At 38.2% G+C, this 22,500-nt stretch overlaps 1 protein-coding gene across 1 annotated transcript in view; it reads left to right on the top strand.

Moving 5' to 3' along the window:
* The window catches only part of ca10a (carbonic anhydrase Xa), a 223,568-nt gene that overhangs the window by 83,897 nt on the left and 117,171 nt on the right, over positions 1-22,500 (top strand). Inside the window, exon 3 of the mRNA XM_027143522.2 lies at positions 10,519-10,661. Coding sequence (XP_026999323.1) covers positions 10,519-10,661 — 143 coding nt within the window. The remainder of the gene's footprint in view (positions 1-10,518; positions 10,662-22,500) is intronic.

The raw sequence follows: 22,500 nt of genomic DNA, 5'->3' as shown, positions 1-22,500 counted from the left end.
CGATCGACTGAATAACATTTCATACATTTGATTATAGACTCACAAACGTAGTAGAGTTTGGAGACGTCTGAACCTGATTAGCTAAAGATTTGGTAGATTATCAGAAACAGCAATAAAGCAGAAATTCTCCATATCGGTGCAGCTACATAAAAAAAAAAAAAAAAATGGCCACAGAATCGTCACTGTTTAATTAAGTTACTGGTGTGAGATACTGATATACGTACATTCTTCTGTAATTAATCTGTTCTGCTTCATTTTCTGCCCGGTTATTGTCTACGACTGTGTCTAGAATTAACATAATGAATCTGGAAAGAGTTATTTCACTGACAGATAAGCAGAAGAAATTCAGCTTGGGTACTTGCATGTTGAGCTGATAATGTAGAGCTCTATTTTAGCACGTGTTCTTAATCAAACTGCATATGATATGGGGAAAGTAATTGTAAGATGACAATCAATCAACCATTTAATAAATCAAACCATCCAACCCTTAAAATCAACCAACTGGCCAACAAACCAGCTAATCCATAAAAAAAAAAAAACCACCAAACCATAATTAAATCAATCATCTAACCAACCAGGGGTAACGGTGGCTTAGTGGTTAGCACGTTCTCCTCACACCTCCAGGGTTGAGGGTTCGATTCCCACCTCCGCTTGTGTGTGTGGAGTTTGTATGTTCTCCCCGTGCCTCGGGGGTTTCCTCTGGGTACTCCGGTTTCCTCCCCCGGTCCAAACATGCTTGGAAGGTTGATTGGCATCTCTGGATGACTGACATGTTTATTGTGCCCTGACCCTCCGTAGTGTGTGAATGAGAGTGTGTGTGCCTACACTCCGTCCAGGGTGTATCCTTCCTCGATGCCCAATGACGCCGTGACCCGAGAAGTTCTGATAAGCGGTAGAAAATGAATGAAGGAATGAATGAATCTAACCAACCAACCAACTCATAATTCAATCAACCAACTAACCCATAAAATGAATCAACCCATAAAAACAATCAACCAAACAATATAAATAAATTAATCAACTAACCAACCAACCAAATATCCAATAAGCCATGGATCAATCAACCAACCAATCAACTTATAAATGCAATCAATTAATCAATAAATAAACAAAATCAATCAATCAACCCATTAAAAACCAACCAACCAATCAGCCAGTCAATCAAGCGATAAATCAACCATTTAACCAGCTAATATTATTCCTTCAGCTTGTAGGCAGACATACTTGATATTATGTTTATATAACTTAATCATACACATAAATACATTTTAGTATATCAATATAATGTTTTTTTTATTATATCGGTACTTGGAATATACCGATATGTGCACCGTGCCTCATTTGAGCTACGTATTACACATTCATGTTAAAAGATTCCTATTTTATTTATTGCTAAATAAAATGCCTGATTTATTTACTGATGTTTGGACACGTTATATTACTTTTTTCCTTCATTTCATTTTGCTGAAAACAAAAAATAAAGAACTAAATAAAGAGCATAAAGCTAATCTAAGCCCTAAGAATGAAACGTACATCACCGGGAAACACCTCAGAGACAGAAACATGATGAAGAGTAGAAAAACAATTTACCGTGTGCCTTATCAAGTGGTAGGAAGTTGACATGTTAATAACACGGACGCTGCTACTCCCTACAAACCCTGGTGAAAAAGATGAAAAGTCGATACGTGCTACAGCAGACGATATGTTTAAGACACCACGGTTGGTGATAATACAAAGCTTTATATATCAAACGGTGGCTTTGTTGGACTTGTATTTTTATCAGGAAAGTGCAGGAATACTCAGTGGATAAAGATAAAGCTCTGTGGAGCTCTTATCAGTAAACACTATCCTGAACAAGCAAGCAACAATTAGCTCGGTAGCGGGCGAGCTCCCGTTAAGTGCTCGTGATGATCCTTCTGTCCAGGCTCAGGCAGGCGTGTGGGTTAAACCTATATACTGTAGTGAGAAGGAGCGGGGACGAGCCAGCGGGACACAACCACCGCTAGCTCTTTTGTGATGGATTTGTTGGTGTGGGCTTTGAGTGGCTTCCACCTGCCAGGCGGGATATCCCTGACCATTAGCAAATGACAGCAAGAGTTAGTGTGACTGACATGTTTATTGTGCCCTGACCCTGGCAGCCTAATGAGGTCCATCAGCCATGGGCTCCACGATTACTCTGGCATCAGAGGACATGCTGGAACAAGTTTGGCCGTCGTCCCTTTTCAGAGTCGTCCAATAAACTTCACGCTAGTCACAGCGCAGTTGTAACGGCAATTTACAGCAAAACCTGAAACAAATATATAATATTAAATTAAACATTAATTATCACACTACGGGTTATTTCCATGTTTGCTACATGCTTATGAATTATTATTATTATTAACATATGTCAATATGAATTGAAATAATGAATAGTTATAACACTTGTAATCACCGAGTTATATGTATATGTATATGGAACATAGATTATAGACCAAAAGAATTCAGACAAACAAACAAACAAATGCCTGTTGGAACACGGCAACACAAACTCATTGTTTTTATTTGTCTACATCATGAAGGTTTAATTTTATGTTCATTTATTTATTTGCATTTTAGCTATTAAAAAATGCTCATATCCGTTTGTATTTATATAAAACATATTTATTTAAAACTTCCAAATAATAATAATAATAATAATAATAATAATATAAAAAAAAATATAATAATAAAAATAAAAAATGTATGTATACATTTTTATGTATTAATTATACCTTTAATAAATTTGTTATAAGTACAGTATTTTCCGCACCATAAAGCGCACCGTATTATAAGGCGCAGTCTCAATTATGGGTCTATTTCTGTACTTAACCCATACATAAGGTGCACCGTATTATAAGGCGCACCGTATTATAAGGCGCAGTCTCAATTATCGGTCTATTTCTGTACTCAACCCATACATAAGGTGCACCGTATTATAAGGCGCATGCTAAAACATACTACAAAAAAAGGTAACGGAAGCAAAACAGCGAGTTTAGTTGAACTTTATTCTACTCTTTAACAACACACACATTATTTTTTAATCAATCTTCTCCCACAAATCCATCAAAGTCCTCATCTACTGTGTCTTCTTAACTCCTCGCAGTACATTTTCTTGCTCCTTCCACTTTCGAACCATAGATACATTGTTTTTGTATACTTTCAGCTGCTCTATTCCCATTTACAACCGTGTAACTGATAGCCTGTAGTTTGTATTGTGCCTTGTAAGCATCTGATTGGCTGATTTTTATTGGCGGATGGCAAACCGAATTACGGTGCATTTACCGCCACCTACTGGATTGGAGTGTGGAGCGCATAATGGTTAGGAAGAAACAAATGTTGTTTTGCAACATACCGGTAGTTATACTGTACCTACCGGAGGCGTGGTGGAGGTAAGCGTACATACTGTACGTATTATGTAATGTCCTCTGATTGGTTTATCGCGGCCAGCGTACGTAGTGTATGTATCACGTCCCTGTGTCAGCGGGAAATGGTCCGACAGTCAGTCGAGCGGAGCACAAAAATAAAAATGATAAAATCCATAATATTAAATTTCTAAAATATCAAGCCATTTATTTTTTATACATTTTTAAGGTGTTTTTTTTTTTTTTTTTTTTTTTTTCAAATCTCAGTGTGTGAACGACTTTAACTTCAGCAGCACAGGTCTTGCTTTCAAATAGTCTCGTTTTCCACCCGGCTGGGACATTTTTTAATCATTTATTCATTTTAATTCATTTATCTTTTTATTACGCCTCTTCTGGTGCATGATGGACAGCTCCTTAATCCATATGCAGGATAAACAAATAAAGCTTCATCTAGCCTATATAGAGCTATAGAAGTGGCTGTTAACACACAGTGTTTCAATTTCACAGTCACACAACAAAGTCATTCATTTTAATATAAGCCAAATATATTTATTATCATTAAGATGTTATTTCCCCTACTTGGCGTGCTAGGAATTATGATTTCCGGCTGCAGAAGAAACATTTTGTTTAAGCAAATCAGCATTTTTTATTCATTCATTTTATTTATTTTTATTTTTGCTCACGTATATTGGACTCACTCGTATCACTCAGATCCTGGTCGTTTTTATTCTGCGCCTTCTGCGTGTCAACTTATTTATTGAGTTATTTATTATGGATATTTGCTCTTGGACCCATCGAAGGAGCATTTATTACCCAGACACTTCTCATTTAAATGGTAAGTGGGTAGCTCTGTGTGTGCACTTGATAGCATCTCGGGGCAGAGGGTTTATGATTTACGGTAAGAAAGAAGTGGAAGTAATTAACGAGGAGTATAATTGGTGCGAGTGCGCTCCCTCGGACTCGGTTCCTTCCGACAACTCTGAGCTCTAATAAACCTTCTGCATTCGACTTACATCGTTGCGAAGGCCAGAGTTGGGAAGAAGGATAAGAAATGAGCTAATTATTCTGTATGTGCCATATTGTAAGTTTGTGAAATGTCTTTTTACTGTAGCGAGAAAAAAAAAACAGTGGATCCGGTCGTGCTTTGCTCATTTCGGGTGATCTGTGTAGTTGTAACGCTGAGTGATTTTCGAGTGTGATTAACGTGACTAATCACAAACATCTACTTGCTTCTTAACAAAATTGCACTGATGTGACATTTTGGGTTCATTCCCAGTTAAAGAGCTCTAACTTGGAATGTTTTATTAAACGCTTCTCAGACTTGAGGTTGATTTTTTTTTTTTTTTTTTTTTTTTGGAACATAATGTACAAATTTGCCAAAATAATCCTGAGATTATTCATGAGACTCTGTTGGCTTTCAGTGTGAGACGTGTGTGTTTGTCCCACTATAATAACCTTACAAAGAATTTTAGTGGTTGGATTTCAAAATTTCAACATGCTTTTGAATAAGTGCATGGGGCATCCCAGTGAGCAGAAACATTTTTCTGAATTTATTGCCCCTAGTAGGTTGGATAGAAACAAATAATGTTGAAACGTTACAAATTCGAAAAGCCCTGAGTGTCTAGTTTCATATGAGCTTCATATGAACCACCACTGTGGAGTGAGACATAACAAAGACACTCAAGGCTGAACATATACATAAAAATACAGGACAAAGCAGGCAAGGAAAAGGAGATCATTCCAAATGACCGATCAGTCATAACGTTAAAACAACTGACAGTTCACAGAAGAGTGAAAGTTGAAGAGAGAGAGAGAGCTTGTAGACTAGCTTGATAATTGGGCAAAAATAGGCAAGTGTAAGGATCTGAGTGGCTGAGTGACAAGCGCTAAACTGTGATGGCTAGACGTCCTGGTCGGAGAATCTCCAAGACAGCAGGTGGTTCAAAGAAGAGCAATCGATGAACCAGAGACATGGCCATCACTGCAGAGACCTGGGAGTGAAGGCTTGACTGTCTGGTCCAAACCTCTAGTTCCAATTATCCCACAGGTTAAAAGGTTCCATTGTAATGAACTAATCACTTTATTGACTTCTTCTGTCAATGGTTTTAATGTTAAATGTGGGATTTGGCAGCCTAGTGGTTAAGGTATTGTTCTGCCAATTGGATGGTTGTGAGTTCAAATCCCAGGACCACCAAGCTCTCACTGCTGGGCCCCTGAGGAAGGCCCTTAACCCTTAATTGCTCAGTTGTGCTCAGTAAAATGAGATGTAAGTTGCTCCAGATAAAGGTGTCAGCTAAATGCTGTAAATGTTATGGCTGAGATTATCTTTACTATTGTCACACATACATTAAATCACAGTGAAATTCTTTTTTTTTTGCTTATTCCAACTGTTGAAGTCAGGGGTCAGAGTGCCTGGGTCAGTCATGATGCAGTGCCCCTGGGGCAGGGAGGGTTGAGAACCTTGTTTGGGGGCCCAACAGTGCTGGGGTTTGAATTTTGATCCCCTTTCTATTACAGTAGTTTGTCCTTAAAGTAATGATTTCTGGCTGTAGTATTAACCTTATGGTGAGTGGACACCAGGTTGATGAGAGGTTTGCCTGGATGACTAGTATATTTATTGTATTGTATGACTAATATATTTACTCAAGGCTGAAGTGAGTATGATGAGTCTAAAAAAAAAAAAAACCTGTAAGGCAGATGGTAAAGACATCAGGCTTTGTACAATGAAAATTTTTCACTACTTCTTTGTAGCGACTTTGTGAAAGACATTCGGTGCCACGATTTGCACGTTGCTATCCAATTCCGAGCAGCTCAGAACGGAGAATACCAGCTCACCGAGGACGATCCTGATTTATTTGTCGATCTGTGCTAGCATTCAGATTTCCCTTTATTCATGGCATTTGGTAGATGCCCTTGAAGACAGTGACTTATGGAAGTGCTTTGGAAGTCTTTAGCAATGAAAAGATTTACATTTATGGCATTTTGACAGCTGGCCTTATCCAGAGTGACTTACATTTTATACAACTGAGCATTTGGTGGTTAAGGGACTTGATCAGGGGCCCAGCAGTGGCAGTTTGGTGGATCTGGGATTCAAACCTGGGAGCTTTCCTAACAGTGGTCGAACAACTTTAACACTGGTCTTGAATACATCCTGATACTGGTTTACGGATAATAATACTAACTTTTTAAAAATTTATTTGGAAGTCATACAACTAGAAATGCTCAAAGGCAAATATTTAAATGCTAGTTAACACACATTATTAAAAGTCTTTAGGTTGAGACTGAGGAAAACATCTTTAGGCGTATTCTGAAGCCAGTGAGTGAAGTAAGTGGTTATTATTTCATGTGGTCCAGTGGCAGGATACTGTGCTCCTGCCACCGTGGCCCAGGTTCGATTCCCAGACAGAGGACCAACACAACCAGTGAGGGACCCAGTGCTGGTCCCAAGCCCAGATAAAATGCGGTTTGCCGTCTGTCATAAAAACTGCCCCTAAATCAAATGTACACATCAGATGATCTGCTGTGGTGACCCACATCATGGAGCAGCTGAAGAACATTAAGACGTTAGTTAGATGCTGTTTGACATGCTGGAAGTGTAATTTCTGCTTTACAGCCTTCAAGCACTTATTCAGTCTCCTTTGAGTCGTTGACCCCTTGATCAGGAATTCAAACACATTAGGACTAAAGGAACAGCACATTGTCATGTTCTTGATGTTAAGCTGCTGTCAGGAAGTGAAAGTGGCCATGTTGATCATTCACGGCTGGATTTAGTCTCGGGATTCCATCTTGCATTTTATTGACACTGATAGTTGCTCCGGGTGAAATGTGGCTCTGGCCTTGGCGGCTGCACTTGTGGGATATAAATGGGTAATAACTACGTGTACATTCCTGACAAACAGCCTGTGTGTAATGGATCAATTCCATACACTGCAAATTCCCATTCTAGCTATAGATTTTCTGACATCTTACTGAATGATATAGATGCATCGGGGCTGTTTGCCATTTTCCCATCTGCAGCCCACAGGACATTTCTGGACTGATTCAATCGTACCTTAAACAAGAGATGACTCCACAGTTCCTTAATGTGTTTTCAGTCTCCTTTATTCTTTCTCCTTCAGTGTTTTTTTTTATTATTTATTTTTTTTGTCTGTGCAATATGGCAATTTGTTGTTGACAGCAAGGTGGAGTGGCGTGGCAGCTGGAAGGAGTCGCTCGGTGATGGCAGGCTTCGCTGTCCGAGCAGGCTTTTATTAATCAGAATCAACTTAGCCTGAGTGAGGGCCGCAATTTTCACCGCACTCATATTCATCAAGTGTACTTCCACTTCAAAGCGCTCGGACCACTTTAGGATCTGAACAGGTTTAGTTACACAACCAGCTGTGTGTGTGTGTGTGTGTGTGTGTGTGTGTGTGTGTGTGTGTGTGTGTGTGTGTGTACATATATATTTATATATATATATATATATATATATATATATATATATATATATATATATATATATATATATGTGTGTGTGTGTGTGTGTGTGTGTGTGTGTGTGTGTGTGTGTGTGTGTGTGTGCGATTGCTCATTCTGCTACTTTGTCAAGCTCTTTATTCATTTTAAAGGAGAGCTTTTTGAGCAGGTACATGCCTGCAAACAGCAGGTGGTGCCTATACTGGAATAAATCTGAGCCCTGAATTAAACCCAATGTGTAGACCACCTGCTTCTCCAGACTTTAGAACAGCCCTCACCATGATTTATGAATACTCCCGGCTTATTTGGAGCACCGTATCCCATCCCTAGAGGACCAAAGTGCTGATACAATCATAGTGGTCTAAACATTAGTGAATTGTGTAATTAATCTTCACCGTACTCTCCTGCCAATGGCTTGCAGTGATTGGATTTCCCCGATGTGGGATTTACTTTTCTGAAAGCCGTGATCTCGTGTCACAGATCTCGTATCTTGGAAGCGACAGTCAGATTGATAGGTTCTGTCATTTCTGCTTGTAATTCAGTAATAAACAACATCATTAGCTATTGCAAGCAGATTTCTCGGGTTATTTATGATGATTTGTACCTTATTAGGGATTGTGAATCACAGGTCATGTATTTTTTAAATGTTTAGTCATTAATTCTGGTTATAGGTGTTTCAATGTTGCATTATAACCCTGTAGAATGACATTGGATTTCATAGCATGTGCATTTCATGTTTCCATTGGAACAGATTTTTGGCGAATGCTCTGCAAAGTCTACGGCTAATCAGAATCCTGCTTGCTGTAGCTTTCATGTAATATTTTGTTGCTTGTGAGACTGTTATGAAAGGTTATGAACTGTTATGACTGCCATCAGTGTTATGAATATGTCCTTTGTCCCTTAAAGAAAGTGAGCATTTTATGCACGATTATAATCCTGTCATAACAATGTAATAACAGAGTTAAGTATAAGCTCTGTGGACCTCAGCTAAAGTGAGTTTCATTTTGTTGCTTAGAAGATTATAAATGTTTATTACATTGTTATAACACCAAATTATCAAAGGTATTTTCTTTCCCATTACCTCCAGTATCGAGTTTTTTTTCTTGCTGTTTATGAGAATGCTATAAACACATATTTCAGTTATCATACTGTAGTTAAGTATATGTTCTCTGTTACTACTAATTTAAGTTCCACATGACTGCTCATAAGATTACGAACGGTTTATAACTGTGTCATAACACCGTAATAACTGAGATGTGTATATGCAAGTTGGCCGGCAAGTTATATTTTCTTTGGCTGCAGCATCATTAAATAAAGATTCTTTTTGCTGCTTATGAGACTGCTATGAACATACAATTACCTATATGTTATCTGGTCTTGACAGCGATTATGATTACTTATGACAATGTTATAACACAATAATAAGTTATATTTCATTTCATTGTACCCCCAGTTGAGATTTTCATTTTGTTGCTTATGAGACCGCAATGAGCACATATGCAAGTGAAATGAGTTAGCTGCTCACGAGATGTTATGAACAGTTATAATAATGTCATAATGCAGTAATAACATCTAAAAGGTTGTCTATCCAACATTATGAACACTTCTGACACTTTAACACTTTAGTCATAATGCTGTAAAAAAAAGTTAAATAAAGTAGTCTTTATAATGCTGTTATAATATTGGTATAAACAGCTTACTGTATTACAGTATTTTCCGCACTATAAGGCGCACATAAAAGCCTTACATTTTCTCAAAAATTGGCCGTACGCCTAATAATCCGGTGCGCCTTATGTGTGCACCGAGTTCCAAAAATCTGTAAAAATGTTGTGCGACTTTAGTAAGCGCTCCGCTCGATTGACTTTCGGACCATTTCCCGCTGATACAGGGACGTAATACATACACTACGTACGCTGGCGGCGATAAACCAATCAGAGGACATTACATAATACGTACAGTACGTACGCTTACCTTCGCCACACCTCCGGTAGGTACAGTATAACTACCGGTATGTTGCAAACCAACATTTGTTTCTTCCTAACCATTATGCGCTCCACACTCCAGTCCAGTAGGTGGCGGTAAATGCACCTTAAGTTGGTTTGCCATAAACCAATAAAAATCAGACGCTTACGAGGCACAATACAAACCACAGGCTATTAGTTACACGGTTGTAAATGGGAATAGAGCTGTGAAAGAATTCAACATCAATGTATCTATGGTTCGGAAGTGGAGGAAGCAAGAAAATGTACTGCGAGGAGTTAAGAAGACACAGTAGATGAGGACTTTGATGGATTTGTGGGAGAAGATTGATTAAAAAATAAATGTGTTGGTAAATAGTAGAATAAAGTTCAACTAAACTCACTGTTTTGCTTCCGTTACGTTTTTTTTGTAGACCGTATGTTTTAGCATGCGCCTTATAATACGGTGCGCCTTATAATACGGTGTTCTTATGTATGGGTTGAGTACAGAAATAGACCCGTAATTGAGACTGCGCCTTATAATCCGGTGCACCTTATGGTGCGGGAAATACTGTACTTCAATTTTATGTCAACTTGACAGCAATAAATCATTATAAAAGGCCATGTAAGTTCACAAGAATTGTCATGATCACGTTCTGTGCACACACTCCTTCAGAAGTTCAAAGATCAAGATCTTTTTCTTTTTCTCTTCTCTTCTTAAGTTCCATCCTTCTGGGGTCTTGTGAATTCAGCATGGAACCTGTGCTCGGTGGGAAAGCGACAATCTCCTGTCAACATTGAAACCAGCCATATGATATTTGACCCCTTCCTGACACCACTGAGACTGAACACCGGGGGCAGGAAGGTAAGTGCAATCTGTTCTCTTCAATACCACCACACGGATCCTTTGCCTAAAGGAACACACTGGGAATATCTAGAACACTGATCCTCAGCTGATTCTACTCACCTGGGATGAATCCGGTAACATTTTCTATAAAGGTATATAAATCTATAAAAATCATATCATAATGCATTCATAAGTCATTTTATAATATGTTATTAAAATACATTGCACATTATAGCTTCCTTTTCTTTTGCATTATAAATAAAAGTCATTATGAAATAGAGTTCATAACGCATTATAAGCACAGTACCAAATGGACAGAAGAACAGAAGGGAAGTTTGGACTTGATTTTTCCCCGAAAGAATATCAGTGTGCCTAAATATCTAAATACTGTATATGCACTAATCAAACTGGAGCTGTATTATTTGGTGTTATAAGGCATTATAAACACGGGTACATTCTGTTGACTTTGTATTTAACACATTAGAAGCATTATATAATTTACATCATACACAGTTATTATTTATGATGTCTTTCCATACATAATTCTAACAATGCATATAATATATATAATGCATTATGCATGTATGATAATGCATTAGGAATGTATATACAGTATAGGTCATATGACCTTCATATAAAATGTTACTCACTGAACATTGTTCACTTAGCAATCCGGTGTAATAATGAATCTGGTTAACCATTTACAAACGTGGTGCATTTTCATTTATACTGTATTTGTTATAACAATTGTGTATAATGCATTAAGAATGTTTGTAAGTCATTAGGCCTGTAGTCTTGTAGACAGTGTGTCTACAACTGAACATAATGCACTAAGTACACTGGAGCTTTGGCATCAGGGAAATATGGTAATATGTTATAAACATTGCTTATAATGCATTATAACCATTGTTAACATCTGCAAAGCATTTTATACTATATATAATTCTAGCAATGGGTATGATCCATGTTGTATGATTCTAACTTTACTAGCGCTCACTGTTTCTCGTGTCTGGACTGATGATTCTCCTCAATCTAAATGCATGAAGATGATAAACTGCTACAGAAGTCATGATGGGTTATGTTTAGAATACCAGAGTCGCTGAACTTCGCCACTTTTTCGTCTCTCCGTAGTTTTCAAGCACTCAGAGATGACCCTTGATCTAAAACATATTTTGATAAATGTAAATGGATCTCTAAGAAAGTTGACCTGGTTTCAGATCTATGCGTCTGACGGAATAGGTTGTGTTTAAGTAAACCTTTCACTTACTGTAGGTTCAGTGCGGCTTATTTCCTTTTATTCCTCTTTTAGAATAGAAGAAAACATCTAGAATCCGAGGTATCATTACCCAACCCACCTTCTGTGATCTCGGAATGTAAACTCGAAGCCGCTTCAAGCGATAAATAAATAAATAAATAAATAAATAAATAAATAAATAAATAAATACTGCAGGGTTCTCAATCCGTGTTGCACCATAATGCATCTCGCTCCATACTTAAACACAGAGCCATTAAATGCACTTTAATGAGTTATCGGACTTGCTTTCCGTTGTGTTTGTATTCCTATACCCCGCAATCCTCGGCTAGATTTACTCTCACAATATACACCTTTATTGCCATCTTCATTTTTATTTAATTGTGTCTTCTGTTAAAAGACAATATCACCAATGTTATGAAAAATGGATGGAGGCAAAGGCGTAAGTAAGCAGTTATTACGAAGGCGGCTATATCAGTTTAAACGCCGAGAGTAAGTCTCGCATTATAGCATTAAACTGTATATCTAGAAATGATTACAAAACATCAGTGGTAAAATTTCTGCATGATCTTTATGTTTCGCTATATTAACTTTCATCTGTCCTCGTTAAACGTCACATGCTTTTGCTTATTAACCCTCGTTCAGGGAAAACACACTTCTATTAGGGAACCAGCGTTTTTTATGACTTGTTTATTTTAAGGATTTTTTTATCAATTCTATTCACTCAAACAAGCTCATTTTTAAAAATGATAATAACTATTCCATTAAGATGCCAATGATTCATTGTTAGCTGTAATAATCCCACATAAAGCTTTAACAACGTACTATATTTTAATCCTCAATCATTTATAGTCATGTAATGTAATGAGTCACTATTCATTATACTGCCTTGTGCTGTTCTGTACAACCGCTACAGCTAGAGTAATTAAACAGAGACTGGGCTATTTATTTCCAGCTACAGCAGTTTATATATATATATATATATATATATATATATATATATATATATATATATATATATATATATATATATATATATATATAATTTTATATAAATTACATAAATTATAATTATATAAATTATATAAATTGTAATACACTGATAATTTTATATTCAGAAATAATATTCAGTTTGAATTACACGTACACATTCGTTAGTGAAGCTTGAAAACATGGGGTGAAAATAAAGGAACAAACAAACAAACAATAAAATTATTATTATTATTATTATTATTATTATTATTATTAGTAGTAGTAGTAGTAGTAGTAGTAGTACTAGTAGTAGTAGTAGTATAACAACAACAACAACAACAATAATAATAATAATAATAATAATAATAATAATAATAATAATAATAATAATAATAATAATAATGCTTATTCATTATATTGATTAATTAATTAATTAATTCCCATTAAGGAAATCATGGCTTTAGGGAACATCTCTGTTACCTGCATCTGAAAGGTGAGGCCTCATAGTGCTGCTTTTGTTTATGACTCTGTTCTGTGTATCTGATCACATATAAATCATACAGATGGTAAAAAAAATATATAAATTAAGAAAGTCAAGCATTCTGTTTAATATGGACACAAAAAGGTGCATGTAGCACATGAGAGGAGTTAAGTTCAGCAAGCACTGAATACTGAGACACGTTTCACCACGAGAGTAAAATATGTAAAAAAGTCATTTATGTCTTCTTGTTATCATTTTTTCACTAATTCTAATACTGTTTAATGCCATACCAGCTCATCACAAATAGCACACAACGTAAACAGGACTAAACTTGTGCATGACATGTGGTAGCCTAGTGGTTAAGGTGTTGGGCTACCAATCGGAAGGTTGCGAGTTTAATCCCCGGTACACCAAGCTGACTGTCACGACGCGGGGTAAGGAAGCGGACCCAAACACAGGATAGCAAAACAAACAGGGTTTAATAACAAAGGGAACATGAAAACAGGACACGGACTGAAGACAAGACAACAGTAGATTCAGCGCTGCACAAGGCAACGCGGCACACTTAAATACAAAAGACAATCAGATACAATTAGGAACAGGTGTGGAAACAGGGAGGAACAGACGAGGGCAGGGCAGACATGTGACGAGGAATATAAACAAACAAGTGCACGTGGCCAAAGTCCGGGCTGAGTCATGACACTGACACCGTTGGGCCCCTGAGCAAGGCCCTTAATGCTCAGTTGTATAAAAATGAGATAATGTAAGTCGTTCTGGATAAAGGTATCTGCCAAATGCTGTAAAATAAACTGAAATTCTCCATGACTAAGGTTTTTTTTATTTCACAATCTCATCATATGAGTTACAGAAACACTAAAGATAAAGAAAAGACCTTGTATTGTATCCATGCATCCTTTAATCCAACTTTAGTGACAGTCCTAAAACAGACTGAGATTAGTTTTGTAAGAAAGAGTCTTGTGAGAGAAATGAAGTTGCAGTGAAGTCAGTTTTTTTTTGTTTTGTTTTTTATAACAGATTTAGATTTATTCACCAGACAGGCCATTTATCCAAGCACAGACAAAATCCAATCCAAGCATATAGACGCATTCAAGGATACAGCAACGGCTGCTTGACAGTCACGAGATTTAAATTCATAAATCCAAGCATGGAATCTTAATCGTCCTGATACGAAAGCTCTTTTCAATATGTACATCACCTCAAATGCATTAACAGCAGGTCAGAGCCAGGCTAGCCTGAGGTCCGTGTAATTGAAGACACTAAAGGGAGAGATCATGGCACTCCGAGTCAGACGGAAACGACAATAATCCACCTCGTGGAACGTTGCCCAGCTGGTAGAAGTGCTGTTGACAGACATTATCTTATATGAACAAGCCGACACAACGGAAAGCGAACAAGAGTACACATAAAATCTTCAATGTCCAGGATCCACCTGGGGATCGTACAAGGACACGCTCGACCGCCAGATCAGATCTGGGATTTGGTTTCTGTATTTAAATTACACTAACACGGCCAGGTGTAACAAAGCCCTACTCTGCACCACACGTTGTGAGATTCTGTCATTATTTGGAATTTATCTCGTCTCATTATTTGCGCATTAATTGCATTGATTGTTTTATTCTCAGTGTTTCCTAATCACGTTATTTGGAGGTTTTTTTTTTTTTATTTCAGTATATTGTACGTTATTTTAGCACATTTTGTTGTCGGGTCTGTTGTTATTTCAAGAAAACAGATTTGTCATTTCCCATTGCATCAATGATTCGAGATCTTATCTCATTGTTGTTGGAAATCTCATTATTTCAGAAAATTATCTCATTATTTCGAACATTTCAAGATATGTCATCATTTCAACTTATCTCATTATTGCGAGATAATATGCCATTATAATGAGCTTTTCTCAGATTATGTCTAAACATGATATTATTGTCTTACTTTATTATCTCATTCTTTCAAGATATTCTTTTATTTTTACTTATCCCGCTATTCTCACTATTTACAACAATACGTCTTTACTGATACCTATTATCTTATTATTCCAAGATAGTATTTGCTTTTTGTTTAACTTACTGTCTTATTGTTTTGGATACATTCTTATTTTGTCTCATTATTTTATTATTTCAAGAAATGTCACTTGTTCACCTTATTATCTCATTAATTCTAGAAACCATGCCATTTTCATGTATTATCTCATTACGCTAATATGGCTAAAAAGAGATTGTCTCTTTTGCTATTTTAAGATACTGTCATTTGTTTGCGTTATTAATAATATTTTAAGTTATCTCATCGTTTTAATTGATCTCAATATTGTGATTGATACATAATTGATATTAATATAATGATATATCGATATAATCAAATTGATCGATAGTGTGGCATTATTCTCATCATTATTTCTAAAGAGAATTTTTTTCAAGTCAATGTTCATTGCTTTCTGTGTTCTTTATGTTCCACCTCATTCTTTGTTTTATTTATCACATGATTTTGATTTATTTATGTCTTTTCTCCGCCAATGGTGTGTCGTTTCCTGTTTCCTGCATACTTGCTTATGGTTTTCAATCCTTTTCAGTTTTTGTTCATGGTTTAAGTACTTATTTAAACCCTTGTGTGTGTTACTCTCTTCGTGAAGTGTAAGTTCAGTGGGTATTTCTCACCTAGTCTCCTGTTCCTTGTTTAACGATGACTGTTTCCGGTCCTTTGCTTGTTCCCGACCTGCCTCGATGGGCAGTGGTGGCCAGGGGTTGGGGTTGTTGGTCAGAGGATCAGGGTTCAACCCCCAGCACTGCCAAACTGCCACAGCTGGGCACTTAAACAAGGCCTTTACCCCTCACTGCTCTAGTGGTGCCATATCCTGTACTTTGACCCTGTACTCAACCTCTAAAGTTGGGATATGTGAAGAAAGATATTCACTGTGCTGTAATGTACATCTGGTGGTGATAACAGCTTCTAATTCTTCCATCTTTGTTTTGCTTTAGACTTTCTTAATCTCACTAGTTAGTGCCGGTCCCAAGATTGGATTAAAAATTGTAATAGTTGCGTCAAGAATCATATCCAGACCACGTGACCTGCTGTGGAGACTCCTAAACAGGAAGCATTTTTAAGACCGTTTTTTTTTTTTAAATTCTTAAAGACGAATCAGCCATTTTTATTTCAATAGCATATTTTTTTGTTATCCTTCCTTAGCAAAAAAGATCAATTGCTGTAAAGTAAAGTAAATAAATAAATAAATAAATAAATAAATAAATAAATAAATCACGATTGAAAGCGAGTAGCCTTTCTAAAGGAAAGAACGCTATCTTTCTACAGGTTGGCCTTGTTTAAAGCAGTCATTTATTATGTCCTGTGAGTGAGACAAACTGTACTCCATATTGTAGTGCTTTTTGCCTAGTGATTTGTCAGGTTATGTCACATAAATTTCTATCCCGTAGTAATTATTCAGTGCACGACAAGACTGCTCGCAAAAAGCTTTTATGTCACAATATGTCCTCGATCGTCCATGACAATGGGCAGACTTTGTAAAGGGAAAAAAAAAAAAAGGCAGAGGGGGTGAAAATCCTCCCCAGTGTTTTCCTCTACACTCCATTTGGGACTAATGGATAATTAAAGCAAATGAAAATGACCTCATTATAGAATTACTAATTAATCAAGAGAAGACATGTATCAAGGTTATGCGCAGCAAGTTGAAGGAATCCCGGTTATTAAATTGTCGCTATTAATTGAATATTTGCTCTGCTCTAGATGAGCCTCAATTACTCCAGGAGTTTTTTAATGAATCGGATTATTCTGACCGGGGAGCGAGCCAGCCAGTGCCGGCTCGGATCACCTTCTCGCAGCTGAGGATTCAATGCCCGAGTAGAAGAATGGCATTTCTAATGAAGGACTGTCCACCTTGAGAGGTGCTACTTCACTGTAATGAATCCTGGCCACATTAGCAGGCATTTAGTGACATATTCTTGGCTCCAAACTCTAATAACGAATTCACAGTCATTCCTTAAAGGTGCAGATAATCTTAAAGCCTTGAGATTGCAATTAATCATGCCAACACACACACACACACACACACACACACACACACACACACACACACACACACACACACACACACACACACACACACACACACACACACACACACACACACACACACACACACACACACACACACACACACATATATATACATTTAAGTGCTCTGTCAATAAATCTGTCTCCGTGATGCCATTTATTAGCCCACATGGCTAACAGCTCACACAAGGAAATAAAGATCAGCTTGATTATTTAGGGATGCACTTATTTCCAGGGATTTCAGAACAGCGTAACAGATATTGCGTCATCGGGCAGGCGTGCCCTATTTGATAATCTAACCCTAATCCTAACCGTAGTTTAAATAAAGGTAAAAACAGCTTAACTGTAAGATAATAAAGCAAAATAGATATGAAATATAAAATCTACCTGTATGACTGTTTTTTCCTTCATTATCCATCGTAGGTATGCGCTTTTTTTTTTTTTGAAAGAGGGCGTTTTACCAAGACCTCCAGAAACACGCCCACTTTACATCGTGGTAACAAAAACCCTGGAATTTAGTGAATGCCTGATTATTTAAGTTTTTTTGGTCTTTATGTATAATAAGCCATAATGTGGTCATATTACTCGTCAATGTTAATATAAATCTGTTTAATAATGACAATTCAACTTAATTCAATCTTCAGATGTTTGGAAGCAATTTCGCGGAAATCTCTTGAGCCGCGCTGTTATGGAAAAAAAACAACAACATGTTGGTGTGAATATCGTTGGTGTCCACAATCATGTAATACACACTTACACTATGCACTTTGTACACTGGTGTCTGTTAGAAGGGTAGTATTGTCTGAAACATTATATTTTGTTTGTTTAAACACGCGTCATGTAACAGGATATTTTAGCTCTAACAAAATACAGAGAAAGGGGGGCACGGTGGCTTAGTGGTTAGCACGTTCGCCTCACACCTCCAGGGTTGGGGGTTCGATTCCCGCCTCCGCCTTGTGTGTGTGGAATTTGCATGTTCTCCCCGTGCCTCGGCGGTTTCCTCCGGGTACTCCGGTTTCCTCCCCCGGTCCAAAGGCATGCATGGTAGGTTGATTGGCATCTCTGGAAAATTGTCCGTAGCGTGTGAGTGTGTGTGAATGAAAGTGTGTGTGTGCCCTGTGATGGGTTGGCACTCCGTCCAGGGTGTATCCTGCCTCGATGACCGATGACCCAAGAAGTTCGGATAAGCGGTAGAAAATGAATGAATGAATGAAAATACAGAGAATTGCACTTCACGCAATGTGGGCTAACTCCCCCCAAGTGTCATCAACCGTCTCGCATTTTTTTCTCATCCAGCTCCTTGTAGCCCCGCCCATTTTCCATCACGTACGCAAAGCCGTGTGTTGAATGCATGACGTGTCCAAGGTTCCTTTTGCTTTGCTGTTTTTTTTTCCTTTTGGTTAATTAAGTGAGTCATCCTGGTACACAAAGTGCACTTCTTTTTCTTCTTGGAGTTTTAAAAATGCACCAATGTAATGTTTTATATTCTGTTCATATCAGCTGCACAATTGTTCCCTCAGTAACCTCAATTTTATTCTCTCTCTTGAAGTTAAATTACTTAGAGAAAGTCACACAGCTTGTCTTGTTAACAAAAAAAAAAATGAAACATTAACTACTCTTTATCGACTACTAAAAAAAAAAAAAAAAACCTTTACCTTTGATTATTACAGAGGTTTAGGGTGCTTTCACACCTGCCTTGTTTAGTTCGGTTGAATCGTACCAGAGTTCGATTGCTCGTTTGGTGCGGTTCGTTTGGGCAGGTGAGAACGCAGCAATCGAACTCTGGTGTGCACCAAAAGCAGACCAAACAAGCGTACTGATACCTCCTTGAAGAGGTGGTCTCGGTACGCTTTCAAACAAACTCTGGTACGGTTCGTTTGTGGTGAGAACACGATCCGAGATCGAACAGACCTAACTGCACAAAGTATTGCACATTTTGGACTAAACCAGCTGCCGTAGTGGGTCGCTGCCAATATTTTCGGAAGATAAGCATGTCACAGTTGCGTAAAAGTAACGCTCGCCGCCTCCTGAAGTGTCTTGCGATGCGTCTTCGCCGTTTGCAGTGCATTGAAATGATATTTTCAAGCCGCATCCGCGCTTCATTCTGAAAATTAAGACTTTGCATAGAACGCTGTATACGAGCGATGTAGTAGATTACAACCACGAACATAATCGCAGCACGCGGTCGTCTCTCCATGGTGTACTGTATGCTGTATTTTCCTGTATTCTCATCTTTTTGTTTACTTTCGGAGTTTCGTTGAAATTTCCCGCACGTTTATTCTGACCGATCGAGAAGCGGTTTAGGAAATACGCTCAAAGACGTGTGGCCAATGAGTGATGTGGATGTTATCACCAAAAACTGCTGAAAAGCTACAATGGGTCATTTATTGCTTTTGGTCCAGACCAAATGAACCGAACTATAGGTGTGAAAGCACCCTTAGTCTATGAGAACAATGGATTGGAAGTCGCTGATCCTGGATCTGTTTCTTTTCTTCTGGATTTTCTTCCAGCCTGCCTGTTTGTCAAAGCTGCTTAGAAATAAAAATCAAACCCAAAATACTGGCACTGGCTTAGGAGATAAATGGATTTAACTGGATTTCCTTCCCATTATAGGACTCAAATCTTCTTCTGGATGTGGTTTCATGGTGTTTTAAGTTTCGATTCAATTTTGTATAGCGCTTTTAACAACGGACATTGTCTCAAAGCAGCTGTAGAGAACGTAAGGATTATAGTACAAAACATTTAAGATTAATATTAGACTTCTCTTGGCCCCAATGAACAAGTCTGAGGCGACTGTGGTGAGGAAAAAACTCCCTTAGATGGAAGAGGAAGAAACCTTGAGAGGAACCAGACTCAAAAGTGAACCTCATCCTCATTTGTGTGGCACAGGAGGGTGTGATTATAACCTGTTATAAACACCAGAGAGTGTTATTATGAATAGTCCTTTCTACAGTCAGATACAGTCTGATAATTGTGTATTGATGAGGAGGATGTTGTCCTCATCTGGAGATGGTGCATCCCTAGATGCCTCAGGATCCTCACAGGGTTGGTCTGTTCTCACTGAAGGTCCGTAATCATTATGAACACGATTGGAGCTGAAAGAATCTCTAGATGCCTCAGGATGAGTAGAAAAAGAGAAGCAAGTGGAGAGGAATCAGCGTAGCTGCTGTTTATAATATTAACCAGGACTATAGATAATGTGCATGTGATCACAGAATGTATTATGTGTATGTCTGGCTAAAGAGATTTGTCTTTAATCTACATTTATCCTGGGAGAGTGTGTCTGAGCCCCAAACACTGTCACCAAGACTGTTCCATCAAGATCTAAATCCAGATTTCACTTTTAATTAAAATCTTGCATGCTCTGGTTTAGTTTTAACATGTCCTTAAAACCACGCTGGTGTAAAATACAACAACATGGGGCAAGTCGTGGCCTAATGGTTAGAGAGTCTGACTCGTAATCCTAAGGTTGTGGGTTCGAGTCTCGGGCCGGCCACGACTGAGGTGCCCTTGAGCAAGGCACCGAACCCCCCAACTGCTCCCCGGGCACCGCAGCATAAATGGCTGCCCACTGCGGTGTGTGTGTGTGTGTGTGTGTGTTCACTGCTGTGTGTGTGCACTTTGGATGGGTTAAATGCAGAGAACGAATTCTGAGTATGGGTCACCGTACTTAGCCGTATGTCAGGTCACGTCATGATGCACCTAAGTCTTGGCTAATCTAATGACATGCGGCAAAAGAATTCTGTATTTTTTAATTTTGAAATAATCCATAATAAAATCTTCAGATTTCTGGTATTTCAACGTTCCTGAACATTCCTCCCATCCCCCGCTCGTCCATTTTGTAACGTGACAAATCCGAATCCTCTCCTAACCTCGGAATATGTTCTCTTTAGCATCTCCTGGTAGCTGTGTTTTAAAAATAACCAGTTCAGGATGTATAATCCGGTCCCATGTCTCTGAGAAGGACAGGAGCACATGGAGTATGTAGATCTGTGGTTATTTCCGTATCTGGGCCAGACGATGCGAATGGTTGGGAAGCTCAGTGAGCTTGTTTAACATGCACGATGCATGCATGCATGACCAGATGGGGAGATACGGTGGCACAGGGATCGGACACTCCAGGCGGGGAAAGGAATCAGTTTAATTACTAGGAGAACAAGCACAAGCAGCGCTCATCAAGCTGTGGGAAGACATCTGTACACTGTATTGATGTCCTTTGCTTCTTCGTCCTCATCCTGTTCCTCTTCCTCTTCATGTAATCATGCTCGTGTGCCGGGATGCCCTGTTTTATGATTTCTTATGCTTCATATGGATTGTATTTCTATTAGTGAATTCATGCTTTATACAGTAGCTCACCGCTACTCAATACAATCATTTGTGTTGGAGTGATTGTTAAAGCAGCTCTGGCAACCCCAAAGAAAATCTTTGCCAGCAGCCGTGACTGCTCCATTACCCCGCCGATTATCTTGTCTTGGCACATCCACATGCACAAAACGTACACTTATAATGTTTTTTTTTTTAAATCTAGTTAGCGAGAACGACTCTCTTGGCCGTATTCAGATTTGAGTTAAGCACGGAATAAATCAGTATTCCGACTTCAGACTTCAGCTCAGCGGCTGTTAGGAGTTACGGAAGTATTACGCAGGCAGGATGGAGGTTCAGGAGATGGAGATGAAAGTCCAGCACCACTGAGTTGAACAGAACTAAATACATATTAAATACGTAGATAAATAAGACGGTATTCTTTAATTAAGAGTATTGTCCTTTTTTTTATTTGACACACCGAAGAAAAAAGTGTTTTTCAGGTTTAATATGTCAAGCGCTCGTGTAAAGGCTGTGGGATGGACGCTGTTTTAAAACCATGTCTTAAGCACTATTCGGACGGGATTAGTTTTAGGTGGGGACGTGGAGTGATGCAGTTTTACCTCAGGACGTCTGTAATATTAATTGGCCAATTCGCACGGGACAAGACATCTCAGTAATACTAGCAGAAGTGGGAGGGGTAACTCGCTTTATGCACCACAGTAACCTCCTTGTCGTCATGTGCGGACAGGCAACATGGCGCCTCCATG

Source organism: Tachysurus fulvidraco, chromosome 8, assembly GCF_022655615.1.
Source record: "Tachysurus fulvidraco isolate hzauxx_2018 chromosome 8, HZAU_PFXX_2.0, whole genome shotgun sequence".
Lineage (NCBI taxonomy): Eukaryota > Metazoa > Chordata > Actinopteri > Siluriformes > Bagridae > Tachysurus > Tachysurus fulvidraco.
Note: the sequence above shows the minus strand (reverse complement) of the source record. Positions and strands in the feature narration are given on the sequence as shown.